The 20,291-nt window shown below is 45.1% G+C and overlaps 1 protein-coding gene across 3 annotated transcripts in view; it reads right to left on the bottom strand.

The window, feature by feature from the left end:
• The window catches only part of FAM168A (family with sequence similarity 168 member A), a 128,855-nt gene that overhangs the window by 61,700 nt on the left and 46,864 nt on the right, over positions 1–20,291 (bottom strand). For all 3 annotated transcript variants that reach the window (XM_041420858.1, XM_041420860.1, XM_041420859.1), the window contains one exon: positions 2,122–2,209. In XM_041420858.1, coding sequence (XP_041276792.1) covers positions 2,122–2,191 — 70 coding nt within the window. In that variant the 5' untranslated portion in view covers positions 2,192–2,209. The remainder of the gene's footprint in view (positions 1–2,121; positions 2,210–20,291) is intronic.

The following is a 20,291-nucleotide window of genomic DNA, read 5'->3' as shown; positions in this document are numbered from 1 at the left end:
AGCCCACTGACTCCTTACCTTCCACCTGGGCAATGGAACCATCCAGCAGGAATATTCCTGCTGTGCTGTCCTACATTTGTTTCTTTGTTTTACCACTGACATAACCAAGGACCTTGTTTTAATTTTTCCAGTTTGATCTGCCTCAAGCTTTTTCCTCCAAGATTATCCTGCACATCCACCACTGATTTCAGTGCATTTACCAAAAATTCTGGAAGACAAATGCCTGAAAGATGGTTTGGGATGAAACCATGGGGGCCACATCCTCCTGATCCCTGCATGGATCAGAGCTGGCACAAGTTGGCCAAGTCAAATTTTACGGAGTTAAGGGCACAGTAGGAACTTCACAGTGAACAACCAGCAGGTTACTTTAGAAGACAACATCCCATTAATGTTGGCACTTGACTCATTCCAAATGGAGTCCTGCAGAATTCCTGTGTTCAAGCCCAGGCTGGATGGGGCTTGGAGCAACCTGGTCTTTGGAAGGTGTCCCTGCCCATTGCAGAGGATGGACTCAGATGAGCTTTAAGGTCCCTTCCCACCTAAACCATTCTGGAATTTCATTAATCCCTTCATCTAAAGCAGAATTCTCCCTCTAAAATTCTTCTAGAAAGGTCAAGGTCCAAATTCTGGCCAATCTGCACCTCAATATTTAATTTTAATTGTCTTATCAAGTGCCAGAAAGCAGCTGCTAAGACACCCAGGATTGTATGAAAGCAGATACAGAAATGTACATTGAATGGATGTTAAGGTTGAGCTTTCAGCACATGGCAAAAAAAAAAAAAAAGAAAAAAAAAATCAAAGTAAAGTGGGAGAGAAGTAGCCTCTTGTGCTGGAAAGCCACAAAATTCCTGTTATTTCCAGAGCAGGAAAATAACTGTGCACTTATGAGCTCGTTCTATCACCCAAGCGCTGCTGGAGTCCACAGTCCTCTCACAATGGGGAGATTTTTGAAGAGACTTTTTCACAGAGATTGTTTTTTTTTCCAAGCCTCTCCTGCTTTGACTGTGAGACCAAAGTTCCCCCAAGCTACAGTATCTCCAACAAAGCAGCTGCATAAATTGGAATGGGAAAAAGAAAGGATGAATAAAAATGGGGCAAAACGCCTTTGAGGAACTCTCTGCTCTGCAGAGTCTCAGACAGGGCTCCTCACAGCCCCACTGATCCACCAGCTGGAAGGGCTGCCAAACTCACCCAGAATATTCCATGCACAAAGCAGCTCAGAGTATTTGATGTTCATTCCCATCTGCTGGTGACCACTCTCCTCCACAAAAGCACGTTCCCAAATAATTCCACACATTAGGTGAATCAATGCAGATAGCAGGAAGCCCTAACACAACATGACACCCAAGAGCTGATTACTTTCCCCAAAATGGTATAAAAAGGAGTTTTATAGGGCAGATTTTGTAAAGGGGCTACAAGATCAAAGCAAGTCAAGGTGAACATAATGCACAGGGAAAACCAGATACACCTGAACTGGGATTTTCTTTTTCCAAAGCCCCGTTTCTGTCCCATATGAATTCTTTCCATATCAGTACAATTTAGTTCCCCACTAGTTACATAAACATCTTTATCAAGTATTAAGGATGACATTTTTAGACAACTCAGTTCTAAAGAAGGTTTCAAACAGACAACAGACTTACTCTTCCACATAAGATGAACTCAACCAAAGCACAACTTGAAATATTGAAAAAAAAAAAATCAGTCAATACTGTAGCTTGAGTCACCACCTATCACAATACCTGGATGTTCTCCAAACAAGGGGCTCTTGGCTGTGGGATCTTCATTTCCACAGCTGGAATATTCCAGCACATGCACCCCAGGGGTTCAGGGCAGCTCCTGAGGGGAGCCCTCCCGCTGACTGTCCCAGCACCTGTTGGCATGTATGTTAATCTAAAGAAAAAAGCCCTTTGGATCCTTTTCCTTAGGATTTCCAGGGCATCCTCTTTGCACGAATTCAGCTCCAACTCTTCTCACCACCCTCGCTGCACTGGCTTTGCTGAAGGACTTTTCCTGCGAGTCACGTTCCCCTCCGGTTCCCTGATGGGAAATCTTTCTACCTCATTAAGGGATCAACCACCACCACGCACAGACATCCAGGAAAAGCCACAACCCCTGTCCTACCTGTATAGGCCATGTTCTTCGGGTTTCCATAGGGAGCCCCAGGTTGGACGGGGCTGTAAACAGGATTCATGGTGGAAGACCGGGAACTCTGAGGACAAAAGAAAAGCAGAGTTGAGACGGTTGCCTTATGTTGGCTCCCGAGTTGCTGTCTGTGTGCAGAGTCCTGATAGCATCACCCTGTTAGAATTCCAGACACAGACAGCTGTGAAGGAAGGGATTTACAACCAGACGTTACAACCAGATAGCATATTTAATAATTCAAGTTTTGGATCTCTCCGTTAATTCCCACAACTTCTCCAGCGCTGCATATTCTGCCTACAAATGCACCCAGAGCAGATTCATCTTCCACATCCCTGCTCCAGGGGAGTTCAGGACTCATGACCCCAGTTCCAGCTTGCCATGAACACAGAGGAGGGGCCATAAAGTCAGGCAAGGAATTCTCCTCCTCGGAAGAAGGAGCAGTTCTTGGGTGATAAAACCAAAGACCTGACCTTTCTGCAAGCAGCAGATGAAAGACCATTCGCCGCTGGCGAGATGGAGAAGGGCAAGCCTTGGTGAGCTTCCAGCGTGAGCTGACTGTGAAAAGCTGGAGACCAGGGCTTGCATCCCGTGTGGGGCTGGGCAGGGCCACCCCCTGGTCCCACCCGTGTCCCACAGGGAGACTCCGTCGCGGAGCTCCTGTGAGCGAGGAGACCTCGACAGTCCTTGTGCTCCCCTCGCCGATAAAAACTCCAAAGCTGGTCAGCTTCTTGTGGGTTTTATTAAGAGGAAAGCAAGTAACTTGGGAATTTGTGTCTCCTAACTGTCAGTTAAGCAACTGGCTCAGTTAATTATCTTAATGAAGCACATTCTCAGTTCTGATTAATGGGAAAATCAGTCATTAAGCTTTATTAGGCGAGGCATTTGTCTCCACAGCTATCTAGTGGTAATTTCACACCAGAACCAAACCCATCTTCCTTCAAAATCTGGGGGTTTTGTTAAAATGTGTTATTTTACAGTTCATAAATAACACCATTCTCTCCCAACAAGTCCCTCATGATGGGGGACACAATTTGTTACATCATTAACTCCTTTCACTTTACCTCGGGAGAGTAAACAAGTCAAACGCTACATGTTAGCACCGATTGACTTGACAACAATTAGTGCTTAATTAATTAGCTGTCCCTCCACCCCCAAGTCAGCGCTGAAGGAGCCATTCTCAAAGCAAAGGAAATCAGGGTTATAAGCAAGTGGGAAGAGACAGGGAGACTCAGAATTCCACTAACACACAGCTTTAAGAGCATTAAGAAGATCTTTAAGAAAATCAGTGCAGGACCAGGCTGCCCAGAGAAGCTCTGGCTGCCCATCCCTGAAACTGCCCAAAGCCAGGCTGGAGGGGGCTTGGAGCATCTGATCCAGTGGAAGCTGTCCCTGTCCATGGGACTCGATGAGCTTTAAGGTCCCTTCCAACCCAAATCATTCTGTGATTTAGGAAATAAAATTTAGGAGGGTAACTCTTCACCTTTCCATTGTTCCTCCCCAAAAACCACCCAGTGACAGCTGGACCTGCTCCCAGGCATGGCTGGAATCACGGCTGCTTTTCTAAAGGGCCTTTTCAACGCCAGCAGCATTTCATTTGTACTCTTGTGTGTGTGAAGAGTACAAAAAAATCATAGTTCAGGGGGAAAAATGACAGAGTATGTGTGGCTTGCACTAGGTGTTGTACCAAATGGTAAAAGCAAAACACTCTTATTGAGAAGGATGAAAGAAAATGCTTTTTATCCCAGATAAAAAGGTTGTAATCGTGGTGGGGGCTCGAGAGCTTGTGAGGAAGAGGTTTGTGCTTCCTCCCTGCTTTGTATGCAGGGTGGGATTTCCAGACAGCAGGAAAGAGCTCCTGCAAACAGCATTTGGGAGGGATGATTTTCTCTCCCATTCTGCAAGACAATGCCATCCGAAAATACATTTGAAATTCATTGCAGGCACCACGTTGTGGCATTGAAACAGCTACACTGAAATAGGAATAAAACAGGATTAGCAAAATTAAACCTTCTGCACCGCCAGAACCTGCAGAGTTCGCTTGTGGCCATGAATGCCCAACAAAAAGACTACTAAAAATTAATTATAAACAGAGAAACACCAGTGCTGCTCTATTGCAGGAGCTTCCAGTGCTTCCTAATCCCTGAGACAGCCACGCTCAGTTGCTCTGAGAGACTCCAGCAAGGAGTAACTCCAGCAGGAATGCCATGGGAATAAGCTGCTAGCAAACAGTCCCGGGATACTTTGTGCCTGTAACCTGGTTACCTTTTCATCTGTTTTATCCTCCCTGTGAAAGTGCAGGACAGGCTCCCATCACACCAGGGAGCTGCTCCATGTGAAGGGCAAACAGAGCCAGAAGGGAGGGTGGGAATGGGTCACTGTGGCCTGGGCAGAGCTGGGAATGGTTGGACTCCATGAACTTGGAGAGCTTTTCCAGCCTTGGAGGACCTTCCCAACCTTGGGGAGCTTTCCCAGCCTTGGAGGACCTTCCCAACCTTGGGGAGCTTTCCCAGCCTTGGAGGACTTTCCCAATCTTGGAGGACTTTCCCAACCTTGGGGGGCTTTCCCAGCCTTGGAGGGCTTTCCCAGCCTTGGGGGGCTTTTCCAGTCTTGGAGAGCTTTCCCAACCTTGGGGGGCTTTCCCAGCCTTGGAGGGCTGTCCCAGCCTTAATGATTCTGTGAGTCTATGAGCATGTCCCTCACCCCTGGGAATAAGGAACCAGGAACATCTCATCCCACTGTTTCCTCCCATGACTGGTTTACTTGGTGCCTTTGGAAACACTGCGCCCAGATCCCCCCATCTCCACAGGGGGGTTTGCAACTCCCATCATTGTGGTTGGAAAAGATCTCCAAGATCATCAAGTCCAACCTCTGACACAACATAAAAGCTAAAAGAATCAAGCAGGCATGGAAAATCCCAGACGTTAATGAAGTTGCTCTCATTATCTTTTCAGAATAAAGGAATGAAATCTTTACAGAGAAATAAATATATTTTGCAGGGTTTTTAAAACAGTGACATGGACAGGTGAGTCTTTCAGGCTCTCCAAAAATTAAATAGTAGCTCTGAATTGAAAAGAGAAAAGTAAACAATGGAAAAGGGAGCTGTTCTGAATAACAGACATTTTTCCATTTTCTTTCAAGTCATTCCTTGTGTCAAGGTGATTTTCCCTTTAAACTCCCATTGCCTTGTTTTTTGTGGCACTGGGATGCAATGCCTTTTGAGAGCCCCATTCCTTACACTCTGGAGAGAGAGTACTATTTTCTCTATGTGCCAAAAGTAATTTATTTCACATCAGGTGGCACAGAACCAACATGAGAGAGTATGAACAAAGAAAAGAGATCTTTTCTTCCTTGACCTGCACATCACCTCTTTAAATGAATTTTATACAAATTGCATGCTAATAATATTCAGCCAAAGTCTCCTTGAACATGAAAAGGCCTCCTGACCTTACACTCCATGCAAATTCTGCTAATTTTCTGACAATTTTTCCCATAAGTCATTTGAAGCTTGACCCTCACTTGGGATCCACCAAACAATAATTAAATTACCTTCCAATTCATCTGCTAAAGGTTAATTTAGGCAAGTGACAAGGGTATATCCCACCTTTCCCCAAAAAAGTCTGGGACAGTGGGCACGAGCTCGGAGATTCTTCTTTAATTTATTCTTTTTTTAGCGACACCTTAAGAGTTGATTGACCATCTGTCACGTGAAACAAAGAACTGAACCTGTTATAGAAATGTAACAGGGTTGTATATAATATATATGTATATATAATGTATTTTATATATATATATATAATGTGAACACATCAGGTTGACACATGGAAACCCAGTCTGGTTTGGGTGGAAAAGACCTTAAAGATCATCCAGCTCCAAACCCTGCCATGGGCAGGGACACTTCCCACTATCACAGGCTGCCTTCTCTTTTCCAGGTGAACTCCCCCAGCTCCCAAAAATTTATAGTCCTACAGCATCTTCTGTAAGATCCACCTCCAAACCAGGACAGGAGCATTCAGATCTTCACTGAGGAGACACAGGAGAGTGTCCTGGGAGACAAAACTCCAGGGAACCACATTCTCATCACCTGCTGTTTCCTCTGAGATGAAGAACCAAATAATCAGGCTTTTCCAATCAAGAACAGCCTGACATCTCTAGCAGCAACATGCCCTTTTGTCTTCATTGTATGAAAAATGAAATGGATAATTTATAAGCACAAAGCAGCTCTTGACTTTGGAATTTGCTGACCTCAGACTGCCCAAAAAATAAATGCTGAGCCAGGAAAAATCTTAGCCTTTCGTTTGCTGAAGTTTATGATCTGCTTAAAAGCCAGAGGATCAAAAAATGATAATTCACTTATTAATTCAATTTAATATTACAGACTGCATATTGAAATATTGTACAGGAAATCCTGTACAATATTTCAATATGCAGTCTGTAATATTAAATTAAAAGGACTAAGAAGATGGGATCACTTATTGCACAGGTGAACCTGCATCTGGGTGGCAAATATTGTGTTTGCCTATTTGAATTATGCAGAGCTTACACCAATACCCCTCTGAGCCTAAATAAATGAGAAATCATTGAATCATGCACTGGTTTGAATTGGGAGGAACCTTAAAGCTCATCCAGTTCCAAGCTCCTGCCATGGGCAGGGACATCTTCCATCAGACCAGATTATTCCAAGCCCCATTCAACCTAGCCTTGAACCAGTTCCCCCACAAGAAATTTCAGAATGAGAAAAACCAAAAGATTCTGGCACAGCTGGGGTTATATTAACTTGTTTCCAGAGAAGAAAATGTCTTAATGCAGATGAATTCTGTGCTGCAAATTCCCAGCCTTTTATCTGCAAGTCTGATGGGTTTCACCAGCAGGTAACCAATAAATACATGTATTTTTTAAAAGATCTAACATATCTGCCCCAGTGAGTCCCAAACCATTCTCAGCAGTTCTCAAACTACTTCCTTGATATATTCCTATTAATTTCTCTAACTTGAGGCCTTGCTGCCTTTCCCTTTGGAGATGAACCCTGCTGTACTCTTGTACTCGGTGCTCTCCGACTGAGCCACAGCCTCCTCCAGCTGATTATCTCCATTCTTTTGTCTTCCCTATCCTACTTCATTATGTTCTGCTGAAAAGGCTTCTTGGAACACACAGCTTGAAGACACTTCTCTCTGCTCCTTCCTTTCCACAAGCACTGCCTTGGGAGATTTGGGTTGGCCACCAGGAAAAGCCTGGATTATAAACATCCATTCCACAACATCACCCAGGCACTGCGAGAAACAAAACAAAATATTCTTGGTTATCTTTCTTATCTGAGCCTTCTTGAGCTGCTTCAGCCCTTTCTCCCAGCCAATCACTGCTCCTTCTCCTGAGAGAAGCTGCATTGCAGGAGTCAGACAGAACAACCAGACACAAGAGTAAAATCCATGAAAAGACAATTTCTGACACTAATAAATAGAATCTTCCCCCCTTCCAAGCTCTTTAAAAATATGAAATAATTGAGCACCTCTTTGGCTTTGTTTTACAGGTGCAGAGAAGATGCAGAAGAGCAATGGGTTCGAGGGTGGGCTCACTGGAAGCATTGGAATAGGTGGAATAACCATCCCTGGAAGTGTTCAGGGAACACAGGTCAGTGGTGGCCTTGGCCTGGGTTCACAGTTGGACTCAATGGTCTCGGAGGGCTTTTCCAACCTAAATGATTCCATGACTCTAGGGTAAGCCAGACCATACTGGCAGGACCAGGATTCAGGTGTAACACCCATTTTCCATCACATTATCCTCAAAGACAATCTTCAATTTATGTTTTGCTCCAAAATTTCCAACCACTACCACTAATTACCCTCCCTTCATTTTTATAATTACTGCCCCCAAGATGGGAGAATCCCTTTGAAGCCATATCCCAAATATTAAAAACATGACTCCTTCCCATGGATTGCAACAGGATAAACATTTAAATTTGTCTGGGAGTCAATCACACCGTACAAAGCTGGCACATCAGCAACACAATATTCCTGGAATTAAAATCAGATGAGGGCAGAGATAGCCTTTTAATAACAGATGGGTCAGGCTTCCCTGGGCTTTACTTGGTTAAATCCACTGTGCTGCAGGTTTTTGGCTGGAATTTGTCACTTCCAGCCACGGCTGTTCCTCATTGCTCTCTAACAATCTTCACCTAGGTCCTGTTTTCTGGTCACTTCTGGGATTTCTTCTCTGGTCAAGACTGGAAACCCAAGGCAGGGTGGAGGAGCAGCTCCAGCCCCACTTTCCCATCAGGCAGCACAGCAAATCTCTCCCTGTCCTCTCCTCTTCCTCTGCTCACTCTGATGGATGGACCCAGATGGGTTTAGAGACTGGGAAACAGGAAGATGAACAGTGCAAACAGAGGTGATCAATCCTCCCTAACAGTCCCTTCTTCTTTAAATATTTTGGAATCTTCATTCTGAAACAAAGCAGTACCAGGGAAGATGAAGGAAGGCCCAGGCTAAATCTGTCAGCAGGAAGGGAGCTTTGGCAAGAAGTTTGTTTATCATCGTCTTTTTGTAATTTCGTGTTGGCAAGAGGCTCTGTGTTAACAAGCCCAGGAGCCTGAAAGTCTTTCCCATCCATAGGACAGGCAGACAGTGGCATTCCCTCACTCCATTTGGAAACCAAGCTACATGGAAGGAGAAAAACAGACTCCAGATTTATGCTGGGCTTGATGTGCCCCACCAAAACCCAGAAAATATACAGGGCAACTCAGTACCACTTGAAAAATAAGGAAAAGAAGTTGGTGACATTTTGGGGGAAAGCTGTCAAGTGATGAACAAACTGAACTCAAATTAAGAAATTAAGAAAATCACAAGAATCATGGGCAGAGCTCAGTAAAACAACACATAACCAGCACAACAGAAAGCAAGCTTACAAAGGTGGCCACGATAGAAATCTTTAAATGAAGGCTACAGATGTCTGTAAAGCTGTCCCAGGCCTCAAACACAAGTCAAACATTCTATACAGGAATTACCAGAGGTTAGTGGCAGACACTGTCTGAGGGACAAGAGGCAATACTCAGTGCATGTATGGCATGATCTCTAATACATGCAATATGCACTCAATTAGCATATTCATATTTCACAACCACTGGAAAAACCAAGAATTTTCCAGTCTGCCATCACAGAAGATTTTGAAGTGCTTTTATTCACCTAAACACTCCTTCAGGTTTCCAGTGAATACACCCAGCCCAGGAGGCCAAAAACAGGAATGCTTTTGCAGCAACACAAAAGAAAGGGCTGAAAGGCCACAGCAAGTCAACAATTCACAGATTTCTGGACATACCTTCCTGAACTAAAGAGTGGGAAGAGAAGTCTGAAGGAGCTTACAGCTTGCAGTTTATATCAGGAAAAAAGAACTACTAAATCCCCAGCCTATGATAGCTGGAAAACCCAGCCATGCTTCCTCATTTCCCATCACGGGGATAAGACTGGTTCAGGGAATGAATGGCATGGCAGAAATTGCAGATCAGCCATTCCCCTCTTCCTTAAAATAACAGTGAGTGCTGAGAGCAGAAAAACAGCAAAAAAAAAGTCCTGGAAATGTCTTGGAAATATTTAAAAGGAAAAGAACAGTTTGAAGCAGCCAAGCAAATATTGGCCTTCCCACGTGAACATCTGTACTCGTCTCAGATCGATCCCTCCTGGCTGCAGGGTCAAGGAGCTGAGGAGCCACTTGAAAACCCAGGGCTGCAGCATCTGTGTGGGTTAAACAATCACAAAATCACAGAATGGTTTGGGTTGAGAGGCACCTTGAAAATCCTCCAGTGCCACCCATTCCACCGGCAGGGGCACCTCCCACTGTGCCAGGCTGCTCCAAGCCCTGTCCAGCCTGGCCTTGGACATTCCAGGGATCCAGGGACAGCCACAGCTGCTCTGGGCACCCTGTGCCAGGGCCTGCCCACCCTGCCAGGGAACAATTCCATCCCAATATCCCATCCATCCCTGCCCTCTGGCAGTGGGAAGCCATTCCCTGTGTCCTGTCCCTCCATCCCTTGTCCCTCTCCAGCTCTCTTGGTGCAGTGCCAGGGGAACATTTGGACTCAATGTCCCGGGAGGCTCTTTCCAAGTTTAACAATTCCATGTCTGTACCTATGACTGATAATTTAATTATTCTTAGAATTCAGTGTTGATTTTACAACACACTCAGGTGTAGCCGGAATAAATCCACCTGGTTTAAGAACACAGAGTTGTCTGCAGCCTCACAGCTTCATATTATAAACTCTACAGAGAAAAAGCCTTTTTATATTGCACAAAAGATCCCAGCAGATATTACACAGCAATTCCATGATTTACAGCGCACACCCTTATTTGTGCCTTTTTTGAAAAAGAGGAAAAAAAATCAGGCCTTTGATTTGCAACCAATTTGTGACACATTTCTTTTCATGCTGATAAGCCTCATCTCTGCACATAATAAGGCTTTTTTCTGCCATCATTTCTCCCTAACAATTCAATTTTCGTCTTAAATGAACTCTATCAATCATACAACAGGTGCACATCACCTACTCAAGAGACAGATTTCCTTTCTCCAGATTTCTCTGTCCTCTGACAATGCCCAAATTGATAATAACTGTGATAAAACCCCCAGTCTGGTAAGGGACTAATTTTGATAAGATTCTCTCTATTTTTTAGTGAATTCACAAGTTTTTTTTGCATGCCTGGAAAATAAACTCAGTATTCCCAGAAGATGTTTTGTGAAATACTGGTGGCATGTTTTTCATTTCCTTAATAAATAACAACAACTGAGTTCCTGGTTTCTGTTCAATGATTAATTCAGCTTTAAGAGATTATTCCAACAGCAAGGAAGAACTAACAGGGGACCTAGGAGGAATTAAATATATAATAAGCAGCCCAGTAGGCAGCACACACTGCGGGTAAGAGAGAAACCAGACTGGATGTGCATCCTCTGGAAGTGCAGTCCTAAGATATTGGACAATGTGACCAGCACAGGGAACACAGGGAAAGCACAGGGCAGGGCCAGGGCAATCTTCACAGGAATTGCCAGGCAACAAGAGTGAAAAAAATGTCCTTGAGGGAAAGAAAAGGAGGGCAAATTATGAGAATAGCCACGACCTCTACAATCTGGAGAGCCTGGGAATACACACTTCAGAAAGAACAAATGTTGCACAGCAAGACACTTCCCCAAGGTCCCCCCTTTCTCTATAAGTTTTTACCAAACTGACTTCTTTGAATAACTATAAAATGGTCTGGTTATTTCTTTTCAATTAATAATATGCCTTTAATCACATTGTAATATATATTTTATCATTTCTTATCTTTACCTATGTGAATTTAAACACAATGGTGCCTGCATTTAGAATCAGAGCACAGTGAACAACACTCCATGAAGTATTTCCACATCAATTTCCCAGGGCACAGGTGTCCCTCATGGCATTACTGGGGCTGTGCCATCCCACCAGCATCCCTCAGCGTGCAGAACACCCCTGGTGAAATGCCAAAGGAAGATGGAAGATACACAAAACAAGGAGAGGAAGATGCACTTCACAGCCCCCTGTTTTCTCTGGAAATTAAAACCCAGCTGTGCCCAGATTTTGGTATCAGCACAACAGTGTCAGATTTGTCCTCCCAGTGTGGCTGAGGGCTATGGAAATGTAATTACAAAGGTTTTTAGGGTGGCACTGTTCATTTCCCCCTCAGGCAGCCTGTTTGCCACAGGCAGCAGTTCATCTGTGCGTTCTGTGGGTGTTTGAGCCCTTGGCAGAGGAAGCCCAGGTTTCCCCTGCTCCCACTTTTAGTTTTTAAATGAACACGAGCCCGCAGGTATTTCCAGCTCGGTGTGGATGAGCTGAGGTGAAGCTGCCATTGATGTTCTCACATCCCTCCTTTGTTCAGCTCAGCCAACACTAAAAGCAGCTCTAAAAACATGAAATGTGTGCCTGCTCCTCTCCTGGTCTTTTATCTGATATGAAATACCTGTCCACTGGCTGGAAAGAGAAAGGGAGGTCTGATACTGAAGGCCAGGAACACCATTTTGGAAGGATTTTATTCTGCATTTTCACAGAAGGACACAACATGTTGGCAGAAGCTAAATATTATCATTAGCAAAAGGTTCTTCACCCAAATGGAGCACCGGGATGGGCATGGCCCCGAGGCTGCCAGAGCTCCAGGAGTGCTTGGACAACACCCAGGGATGCACAGGGTGGGATTGTCGGGTGTCTGTGCAGGGCCAGGAGTTGGATTTTGATGCTTGTGGGTTCTTTCCAGCTCAGGATATTCCATGATTCTACGATCTGTCACGGCAGCCTTGTGGAAGGAACAGAGCAGAATTCCCATCCCCACCACAGCAGCAGCTCCATAGCTACACTCCTGAGCTCTCGATGACCCAGGACTTGTAATCTCCTTCTGCTGGAGCATATTTGATACAAATGCTAATCCTCCTGATTTGCAATTCACTGCTGCCATCTGATCCTGCAAATCTTCTGCAGACATCAGAGCAGGCAAACAGAGAGCTGAACACGAGGCAGAACTGCTCAGGCTGTGCTGCCAATTACCAGCAATTAAGAGGGCACTCAAAAAAATCCTCATCAGCCCCTGAACCACCTCGGAATCAGAGCTGGCATCACTGCCAAGCTTCCTGTGCCTCTCCAGCCTTCTGCACCCCGCTGTGTGCAGCCTGGGCTCCTGGACAATGTGTGCCATGGGTTACTGATTCCAGCCAGGCCACGGCCCCATCCTGGCTCCAGCAGAGGACAGCCCGTGCTGGGGAGGAAGCTTCCAAGGAACTTTGCTCCACAGGTGCCACGTGCAGGAACAGGATCTCCCCAGAGCTCTAGAAGGACACTGCAGCTCCAGATGTGTCACTTGTACAATAAAATGCCAGCTGAGGGCTTTGTGACAGTCTGACAGCCAACGGGATATGGTGCATTATGGAATCCCAGACTTTGGGTTGGAAGGGACCTTAAAGCCCATCCAGTGCCACCCGTGCCATGGACAGGGACACCTTCCTCTATCCCAGGGTGCTCCAAGCCCCATTCAGCCTGGCCTTGGGCACTTCCAGGGATCCAGGGGCAGCCACAGCTGCTCTGGGCACCCTGTGCCAGGGCCTCCCCACCCTCACAGACAGGAATTCCTTTCCAATATCTAATGTAAATTCATCCTCCTTCAGTTTAAATCATTCCACCCTTGTCCGATCCCCTGCGCTGAATTCTTCTGCTGCTGCCCATTTATAAAATATTGTGACAATCCTGAAAATCCTGAGATCAATAGGAAAGCCATGTAAACTGAAGGAAGCTCCTGGAGGAATGCAGGGGTACTAGATTAGAAATTTAGAGGGGGAAATTCCAGAGGCAGAGGGAATGCAAAAGCAGCAAGTGCATCTCTGAGTCCAAAACCAGGAACAGAGGCTGAGTCATGGCTGCTATATTTGGTATAAATCCAGAGAAATCATTCCTAAAATAGGTTAACAAAATACTAAGAAGCAGAAAAGGGAAATTCCATCTTGAATATAGAGTGAAAAACTCCATCTCGGAGAGCTTAACGTGGTAAGGAAAGCCCTGGGGTCACCAGCATCCAAAGGGAATGAAATACTGGTGTAGCTGAAGAGGATCTTTGTTAGACATAATCCTGCAATTACAAAAGAGCCCCATGAAAATACAACTCCATTTCCCATCTTGTAATCCAGTCCTTAACACTTGCTTTCACCAGCAAAGAAAAAGCATCCTGTTCTGTTGGGCTTTTTAAGGCTGTGCAGTGTTTGCTCAAAAAACAAAGTAGGGCTTCAGATGAGCAGCAGGAACTCCGGGGTTTACTTTCCCAGGGGTGATGAGAACAGTGAGGATGTGCAGCCCTGGAAAGGTTTGGGAACTCTCAACATTCCCAAAAAAAAAGGGGCTCACAGCTGCTCCAGCAGCTTCTGCCCACGACCTCGGATCATTTCCTGCAAAGCTGAAAATACCCTTGGCTGGGTGTTCACACATCCTGCTTTGTATCCTACACAGCCTGGGCAAATCACTCAATTAAGTGGCTGTTAATTACAGCCGCACATCACCTCTTTCTCGGCATCAGCCTTGGGGCAATCACCCATCCTACCCTGCTCTGCTTTGGTGTTCCCCGATGTCTGTGCCCACATCCCATGTCCCAGGAGAGGGCTGAAGCTGGGCTGCAGCTGGGGTGGGTTTGGCTCCCCCCTGGCCAGGATTTTGGGCTGACTGGGTTAATGAGGTGATCTGCTGGTCCATATCCCACATATCCTACATATTCCTGACATAAGTTGGAGATTTCATATGGGTCTGTGTATCTCCTCACAGCGCTATCACCAATCAATCCAAAGACATCAACTAACAGAGGTTTCAGGGTAATTGAAGCTGCTCCACAGAATTAAACTTGTCCAGATTTCTAAACTGTTCCATGACTCCTTTATTGGGGAAAACCTGTGCAATAAATCAGGAATATGGATCTCTGTGAAGCACAAGCACTGGTTTAACTGGAAGCTACAGACCTGAGGGTGACATTATACATCAAGTCCCAGGTCTGGTTGAGGAAGTCAGGAGAGTTGCACTGAACAGGCCCTTCAAGCATCTCAAAACTTATTCTCTCTTCAGCAGGGAGGCTGAGGAAAGCCTTCCAGCCAGGGAATCCAGGGAATGCCACTGCCTGTGCCTTGGCAGCTCCCCTGCTCTCACCATCAGCAGCTGCTGGGTCTTGCTCTGCTCCCTCAGCTGCAAACAGCCTGAAGATGAATCATTATGAATCCCTGAACTTGCAGAAAAAGGGATCATTTTTCCAGCTCCAGTCTTCCACAACTTTTGGCTGGCTGGATCAGCAGCACCACGCCAAGAGCAGGTATTTCACCCAAAGATGCTACGAACACATTGCCAGGTTTGGACACAGCAAGAGGACAAGGAAAGACAGAATCCCAGAATTTGGGTTGGGAGGGCCTCAGAGTTCATCCAGTGCCACCCTCTGTCATAGGCAGGGACAACTTCCACTAGCCCAGGGTTGCTCCAAACCTCATCCAACCTAGCCTTGGACATTTCCAGGGATCCAGGGGCAGCCACAGCTGCTCTGGGCACCCTGTGCCAGGGCCTGCCCACCCTCACTCAAAAGAATTTGTTCCCACTATCTGGTCAGAATCCACCCTCTGTTAGGATAAGTGGGATTTAATTTCCTTTTCTCACCTCTGTCAATAATCAGTGCAAATTCACAGATTAGCAAGTCAAAAGTTCTTGTCCACAGCATTGGAACCACATTAAAAATATCCATAAACTTAAAGCAAAACTCAAAGGAAACTACAGATATCTGCCTTGAAAAATAAAGAAATTTGGCTATTCCTAAATTATAGGAAGAGCCTACAGAGATCCTCTGAAGGCTGGAGCCAGGCTGGGAGAGCTGGGGGTGCTCACCTGGAGAGGAGAAGGCTCCAGGGAGAGCTCAGAGCCCTGGCAGGGCCTGAAGGGGCTCCAGGAGAGCTGGAGAGGGACTGGGGACAAGGCATGGAGGGACAGGACACAGGGAATGGCTCCCACTGCCAGAGGGCAGGGATGGATGGGATATTGAGCTATGGAGTCTCAATCCACACCGAGAGCCTCAGAACAGCCCCTCAACACTTGGCCCCTCTCACTCCCTGCTTTGCTTGGATCCACGGCTTTACTAACTTCTTGCAAAGTGTCATTTTGAGACAAGCCAGGTCATGTCACAACTTAATGGCTCCAGAGTAACTGCTTTCAGGAGCCTTGGAATAAAGGGATGAAATTTTTCAGGCAGCAGAGTCTAAGATGGTCAATCAGATTGCACCAATTCTGCTTCCATTAGATTTTGTAATTTACAGCAGAGTTGACCATTCCTCACCATGAGGATCACAGAATCATCCACAGATTTGGGTTGGAAGGGATCTTTTCAAGGTATTTAATGACTGCAGAAAAGATGCATGTTGGGTAAAGTATTTATACGCTGTGTGTGTCTACTTCCTTTTCACTTTTTATTCAAAATCCCAAAGTTTTTCCACATCTGGGCCTTTGGGACCACAGGGATGCTACTGGTGTGTTGCACTGCTCCTGAGCTAATCCAGACAAATTTTTAGCAACTCTGAGAGCAGGAACTCCAGTGTACAATTAATCCAATGGTGCTACAATGACTTCTCATTCTCTTCACAGTGAGCTTGGTTCAGAGCAGCAAAACAAGACCAAAACATATTCCATCAGCCAACTGCACCACTTAGGAGTTCCCTTGCCCAGAAATCAGCTACAATTTGAGAAAGGGCTCATGGCTGTCATGGTTTTGTTGGAATTCACTCTGCCTGGCCCCTCAGATTTCTACATCCAAGGCACCTTGGACAAGGTAAAGATTCTTTGTGCTTCACTGAGATGCCAATTTGGGACAGCTGCAAGAGCTCCCCTATTCCAGAAGTGCTCCAGTGGTTTGAGCAGCACAAACAGCTGATGTTTCCTGGGATGAGACCAGTTGGGATGACCAGTAAACACTGTCCCTTTTAACTTCTGCCAACCAACATGTGTTTCAATGTCCCCTTCTGAATCAACCGGCACAACCTGAACTTCCAGCAACACAAAACACATGGGGGAATTTTCCGCTGGATTTTATGTCCAGCACTTGCCCACGTCACACAAAGGGCCAGAAAAACAGACAGCACTGCCCAAATCCATCCTTCATTCACTCATCCATAGAAGGGCACCGTGAACTCACGGCTCATTTCAAAGCCAAAGCTGCTCTTTGTAACTCAGATGAGAATCTGGCAAACATGCCTTTTTCCAAAGCATGAATCCTGCTTTTCCACTGCAGTCTCATTATAGATAGGGCCAGCTGGGGGAGAGGTAATTAATTTTTTTTTTCCTGAAAGACAGGACCTCCATTCTATGCAAATTAATGTTTAAAATACAGTTTTAGGCTGGAGTCTGCAGTTTAGCGATGCCACCCCAGAGAATGTTCCTTCCCAACCTGTCACCAGCAGGTGAGTTCTGGCAGCTCATTTAATGCAGAACTGGAAGAAAATTGGATTTGTTAACCTGAATTTAATATTCATAATTAGGTTTTAACTTCAAAACGAGTTAAAGACGAAAACCAATTTTAAAATATAATTCCAAGAACATATTTACTTATGGCTTTTGAGCTATTCCAAGGCCAAAGTTGGCTGGGTACCTATACCAGGAGCATATCCTACAGGGTATTTACCAAGAAATTCCAGGGGATTTCTAGTTACTAAAGAAAGACAATCTGACCTGACAACTCCTTTTTCAAAGGCTTCCTGAAACACAGGTGAAAGAGCTGGGAATTGTTGTGGGAGGGGGATTTAGCACTGGTAGAGTTACAAAACCCCCAGTATCCTGGGGTTCAGCATCCAAGTGGCACCAAGAGGCTTTGCCAGCCCCAAATAAAAATAACAATACAGCAGCACCCCCATCAGTGGCACAGTGTCTTCCCTAGTTATTCTCACCACAGGCACCCCAAAAAAGAGGAATTTTCAGGCTAAGTCAGAACACACAGTTGAGCAGCTTAAGGCACTTCATATTCTCAGGTTTTTTGCCCAAATTCCCGCAGATTTCTCTCACTATGTCCTTCCCAGCCAAGAACAGCAAATGGAAATCTGCTCCACATCCCTGTGAGATAATGGTCTAATACAAGTGGAAAGTATTTCCTTATACCAGGAGAAAACAGCCATCAACAAGACAAAGAGGGGGAATTGCTCATTCCTAAGTGTTTCCGGATGAGTAGGAAAAGGGGAAAAAAAAGATGTTCTGGCTCTCTCTGAAACACATCTGAAAGATTTCACTTCTCCTACATCTCAGAATTAAACAAACTGCCACCAAAAGCCCCACGTGGTGTTCCTAACTTGGGAATACTGTACATTCCCTGCTTTATTTTGGGATTTTTGATGTGTTTTTCCAATAGCAAGAGCTGTGTTTACCGTGAGGACTCCGAGGGCTGAGCATGCCGTCAGTCATCCGGAAATTCTGCAAACAAACAGCACTTCAGCTCTTCCCTGCCAAGAATAAAATCTTATTTGGGACAGAGAAAAAGCCAATGTTCTCTAAAGTGAGTAGGGTGACATAGAAATTTGCATCTGTTCACAGGAGGATTTAAAATATGGATCATTTCACGTAAGAAGAGTCCAAAGGTGGGAAAATTAAAGGCAACAGACTGCCTGTGGTCTGCTTGAGGAATGTGAGAGAACCTCCAAAAAAATGGGGGAAGGAACAGGAGAGCAGGGAGGAGGATGCTCAGTGAAAAACAAAATAATGGGAAGAAAATGAGTCAAAATCCAAACCAAGAAGAGCTGAAACAAAACTACAGAACACCTTAAACAAGCTAGAAAGTAAAAATAGAACATACAGATCTGCTCCATGTTTATTCCAAGTATGGAAAGATTGGGAATTTCCAGAGAACTCCACAAGGGAAAACAAAGCAAATATATGCTAAAGTCAATAAAATCAAATATTGTTTACTTTAAAAGTCAGGGGAAACTCAGAATGCCCTGTCCATGAGGTGTTTGAAAATCCTTTATCACATTCAAATCGTTCACTATGTAACAGCACAAGACTTGTCCTTATCTTTAACAAGTGTCCTAAGGATTATCATGGAATTAGCCAATGTCTCCTCTCCCATGAAGCAAAGTGGCTGGAATGCTACAGTGCCCTCACTCAGATAAACAGACACAGCATGGGTATCAAAATAACTCAGCCCAAATCCTTCAGTTGTGGCTAAAGAGTCCAGGACTGGGGAATAAACCACCCCAAAAAGCTACTTACAAAAGCCCCAGTGAGACACTATTATAAAATTAAAGTTATAGGACAATAGGAAAAGGGAATGTCATGGATTAGGGAGCAGTTAAGCAATAGGAAACAGCCTGTATTAAACATGGGATTTTCAGACTTCCAAAAGGGTGACAGCAAGGTGCTCCCAGAGCCTTTACAGGGACCAGCAGCAGAAACTGGGAAAGAGACAGAAGAGACAAAGCAATGTTTGTGGAGGTTAAATTATTCATAAGAGTCATAATTAAGTTGGGAGATTCAGAGAGCCCTGAGAGAAGTGCAGGGAGTGAAATCATCTGCTGAGAGATGCAAAGTAACGTGTGTGTGCTGAATAAAATAATAAATCCTGCTCCTATTGCAGTGGCTGATGTTTTAGAAAGATCCCCTAGAGGCAATTTTTGGCTATCCAAAAATCACTTATAATGGGGCTTCTGAAATGCTTGATTGAATGCTGTAATATTTGTATCCATGCAATGGAAACTAAATGGCCAAATGATTAAAAAATGCATTAAACACTGCACTTAGTTATCTTTTTTTCAAAAATTAACAGCATTTCTGAGTTAAATTCCAGTGCCTAAAGGGGCTTCAAGAGATGTGCAGAGGGATTTGGGACAAGGGATAGAGGGACAGGACACAGGGAATGGCTTCCCACTGCCAGAGGGCAGGGATGGATGGGATATTGGGAAGGAACTCTTCCCTGGCACAGGGTGCCCAGAGCAGCTGTGGCTGTCCCTGGATCCCTGGCAGTGCCCAAGGCCAGGCTGGACAGGGATTGCAGCAGCCTGGGACAGTGGAAGGTGTCCCTGGCAGAAGTTCTGCCTCCTGTCCAGGTGGAACTTCCTGGGCTTCAGTTCCTGCCCTTTTCTCTGGTGCCATTTCTGGACCCCATGCAGCAGATGTGGGACACCCTTTCCCAATGCATCTTTACATTTTAGTTTCCTCTGCTTTAAATTCATCAGCCTGCAAGAACATTCAAGAGCCAGTAAAACTCATTTGTGTCTGTTCTGAGGCTGACCCTCATTTCTGAGCCACGACAGAGCAATACAAAAATGGGATCATAAACCTGGCATTTGGGTTTTCTCTTTTTTAAACCACACCTATTTCACAGGTGGGACTGGAAAAGGATAAAGAAAATGGCACAAAAGATGACAATGGTGACGAGAACTGAAGGTTCAGCTCTGTGTGTGGCCTTCTGAAGAAAAAGCAGAATCAAAGGAGCAGACAAGAGAAGGAACTCTATAAAAACACACACAGGGGAAGGCAGAGCCACAGGGAATCCTGCTCTCCCTGCACTGGCAGCAAGCTCTGGAGCAGGGGGATGAGAACGAGGACAATGCAAGTGTAAGGATGATTTTCTCCTCTCATTTTACCAACAGATACTCCTACTATCAACTGGTAATTCAGT

The sequence above is a fragment of the Onychostruthus taczanowskii genome, unplaced genomic scaffold, assembly GCF_017590055.1.
Source record: "Onychostruthus taczanowskii isolate IOZ18803 unplaced genomic scaffold, ASM1759005v1 scaffold67, whole genome shotgun sequence".
Lineage (NCBI taxonomy): Eukaryota > Metazoa > Chordata > Aves > Passeriformes > Passeridae > Onychostruthus > Onychostruthus taczanowskii.
This window is presented reverse-complemented; position numbering and strand designations above follow the sequence as displayed.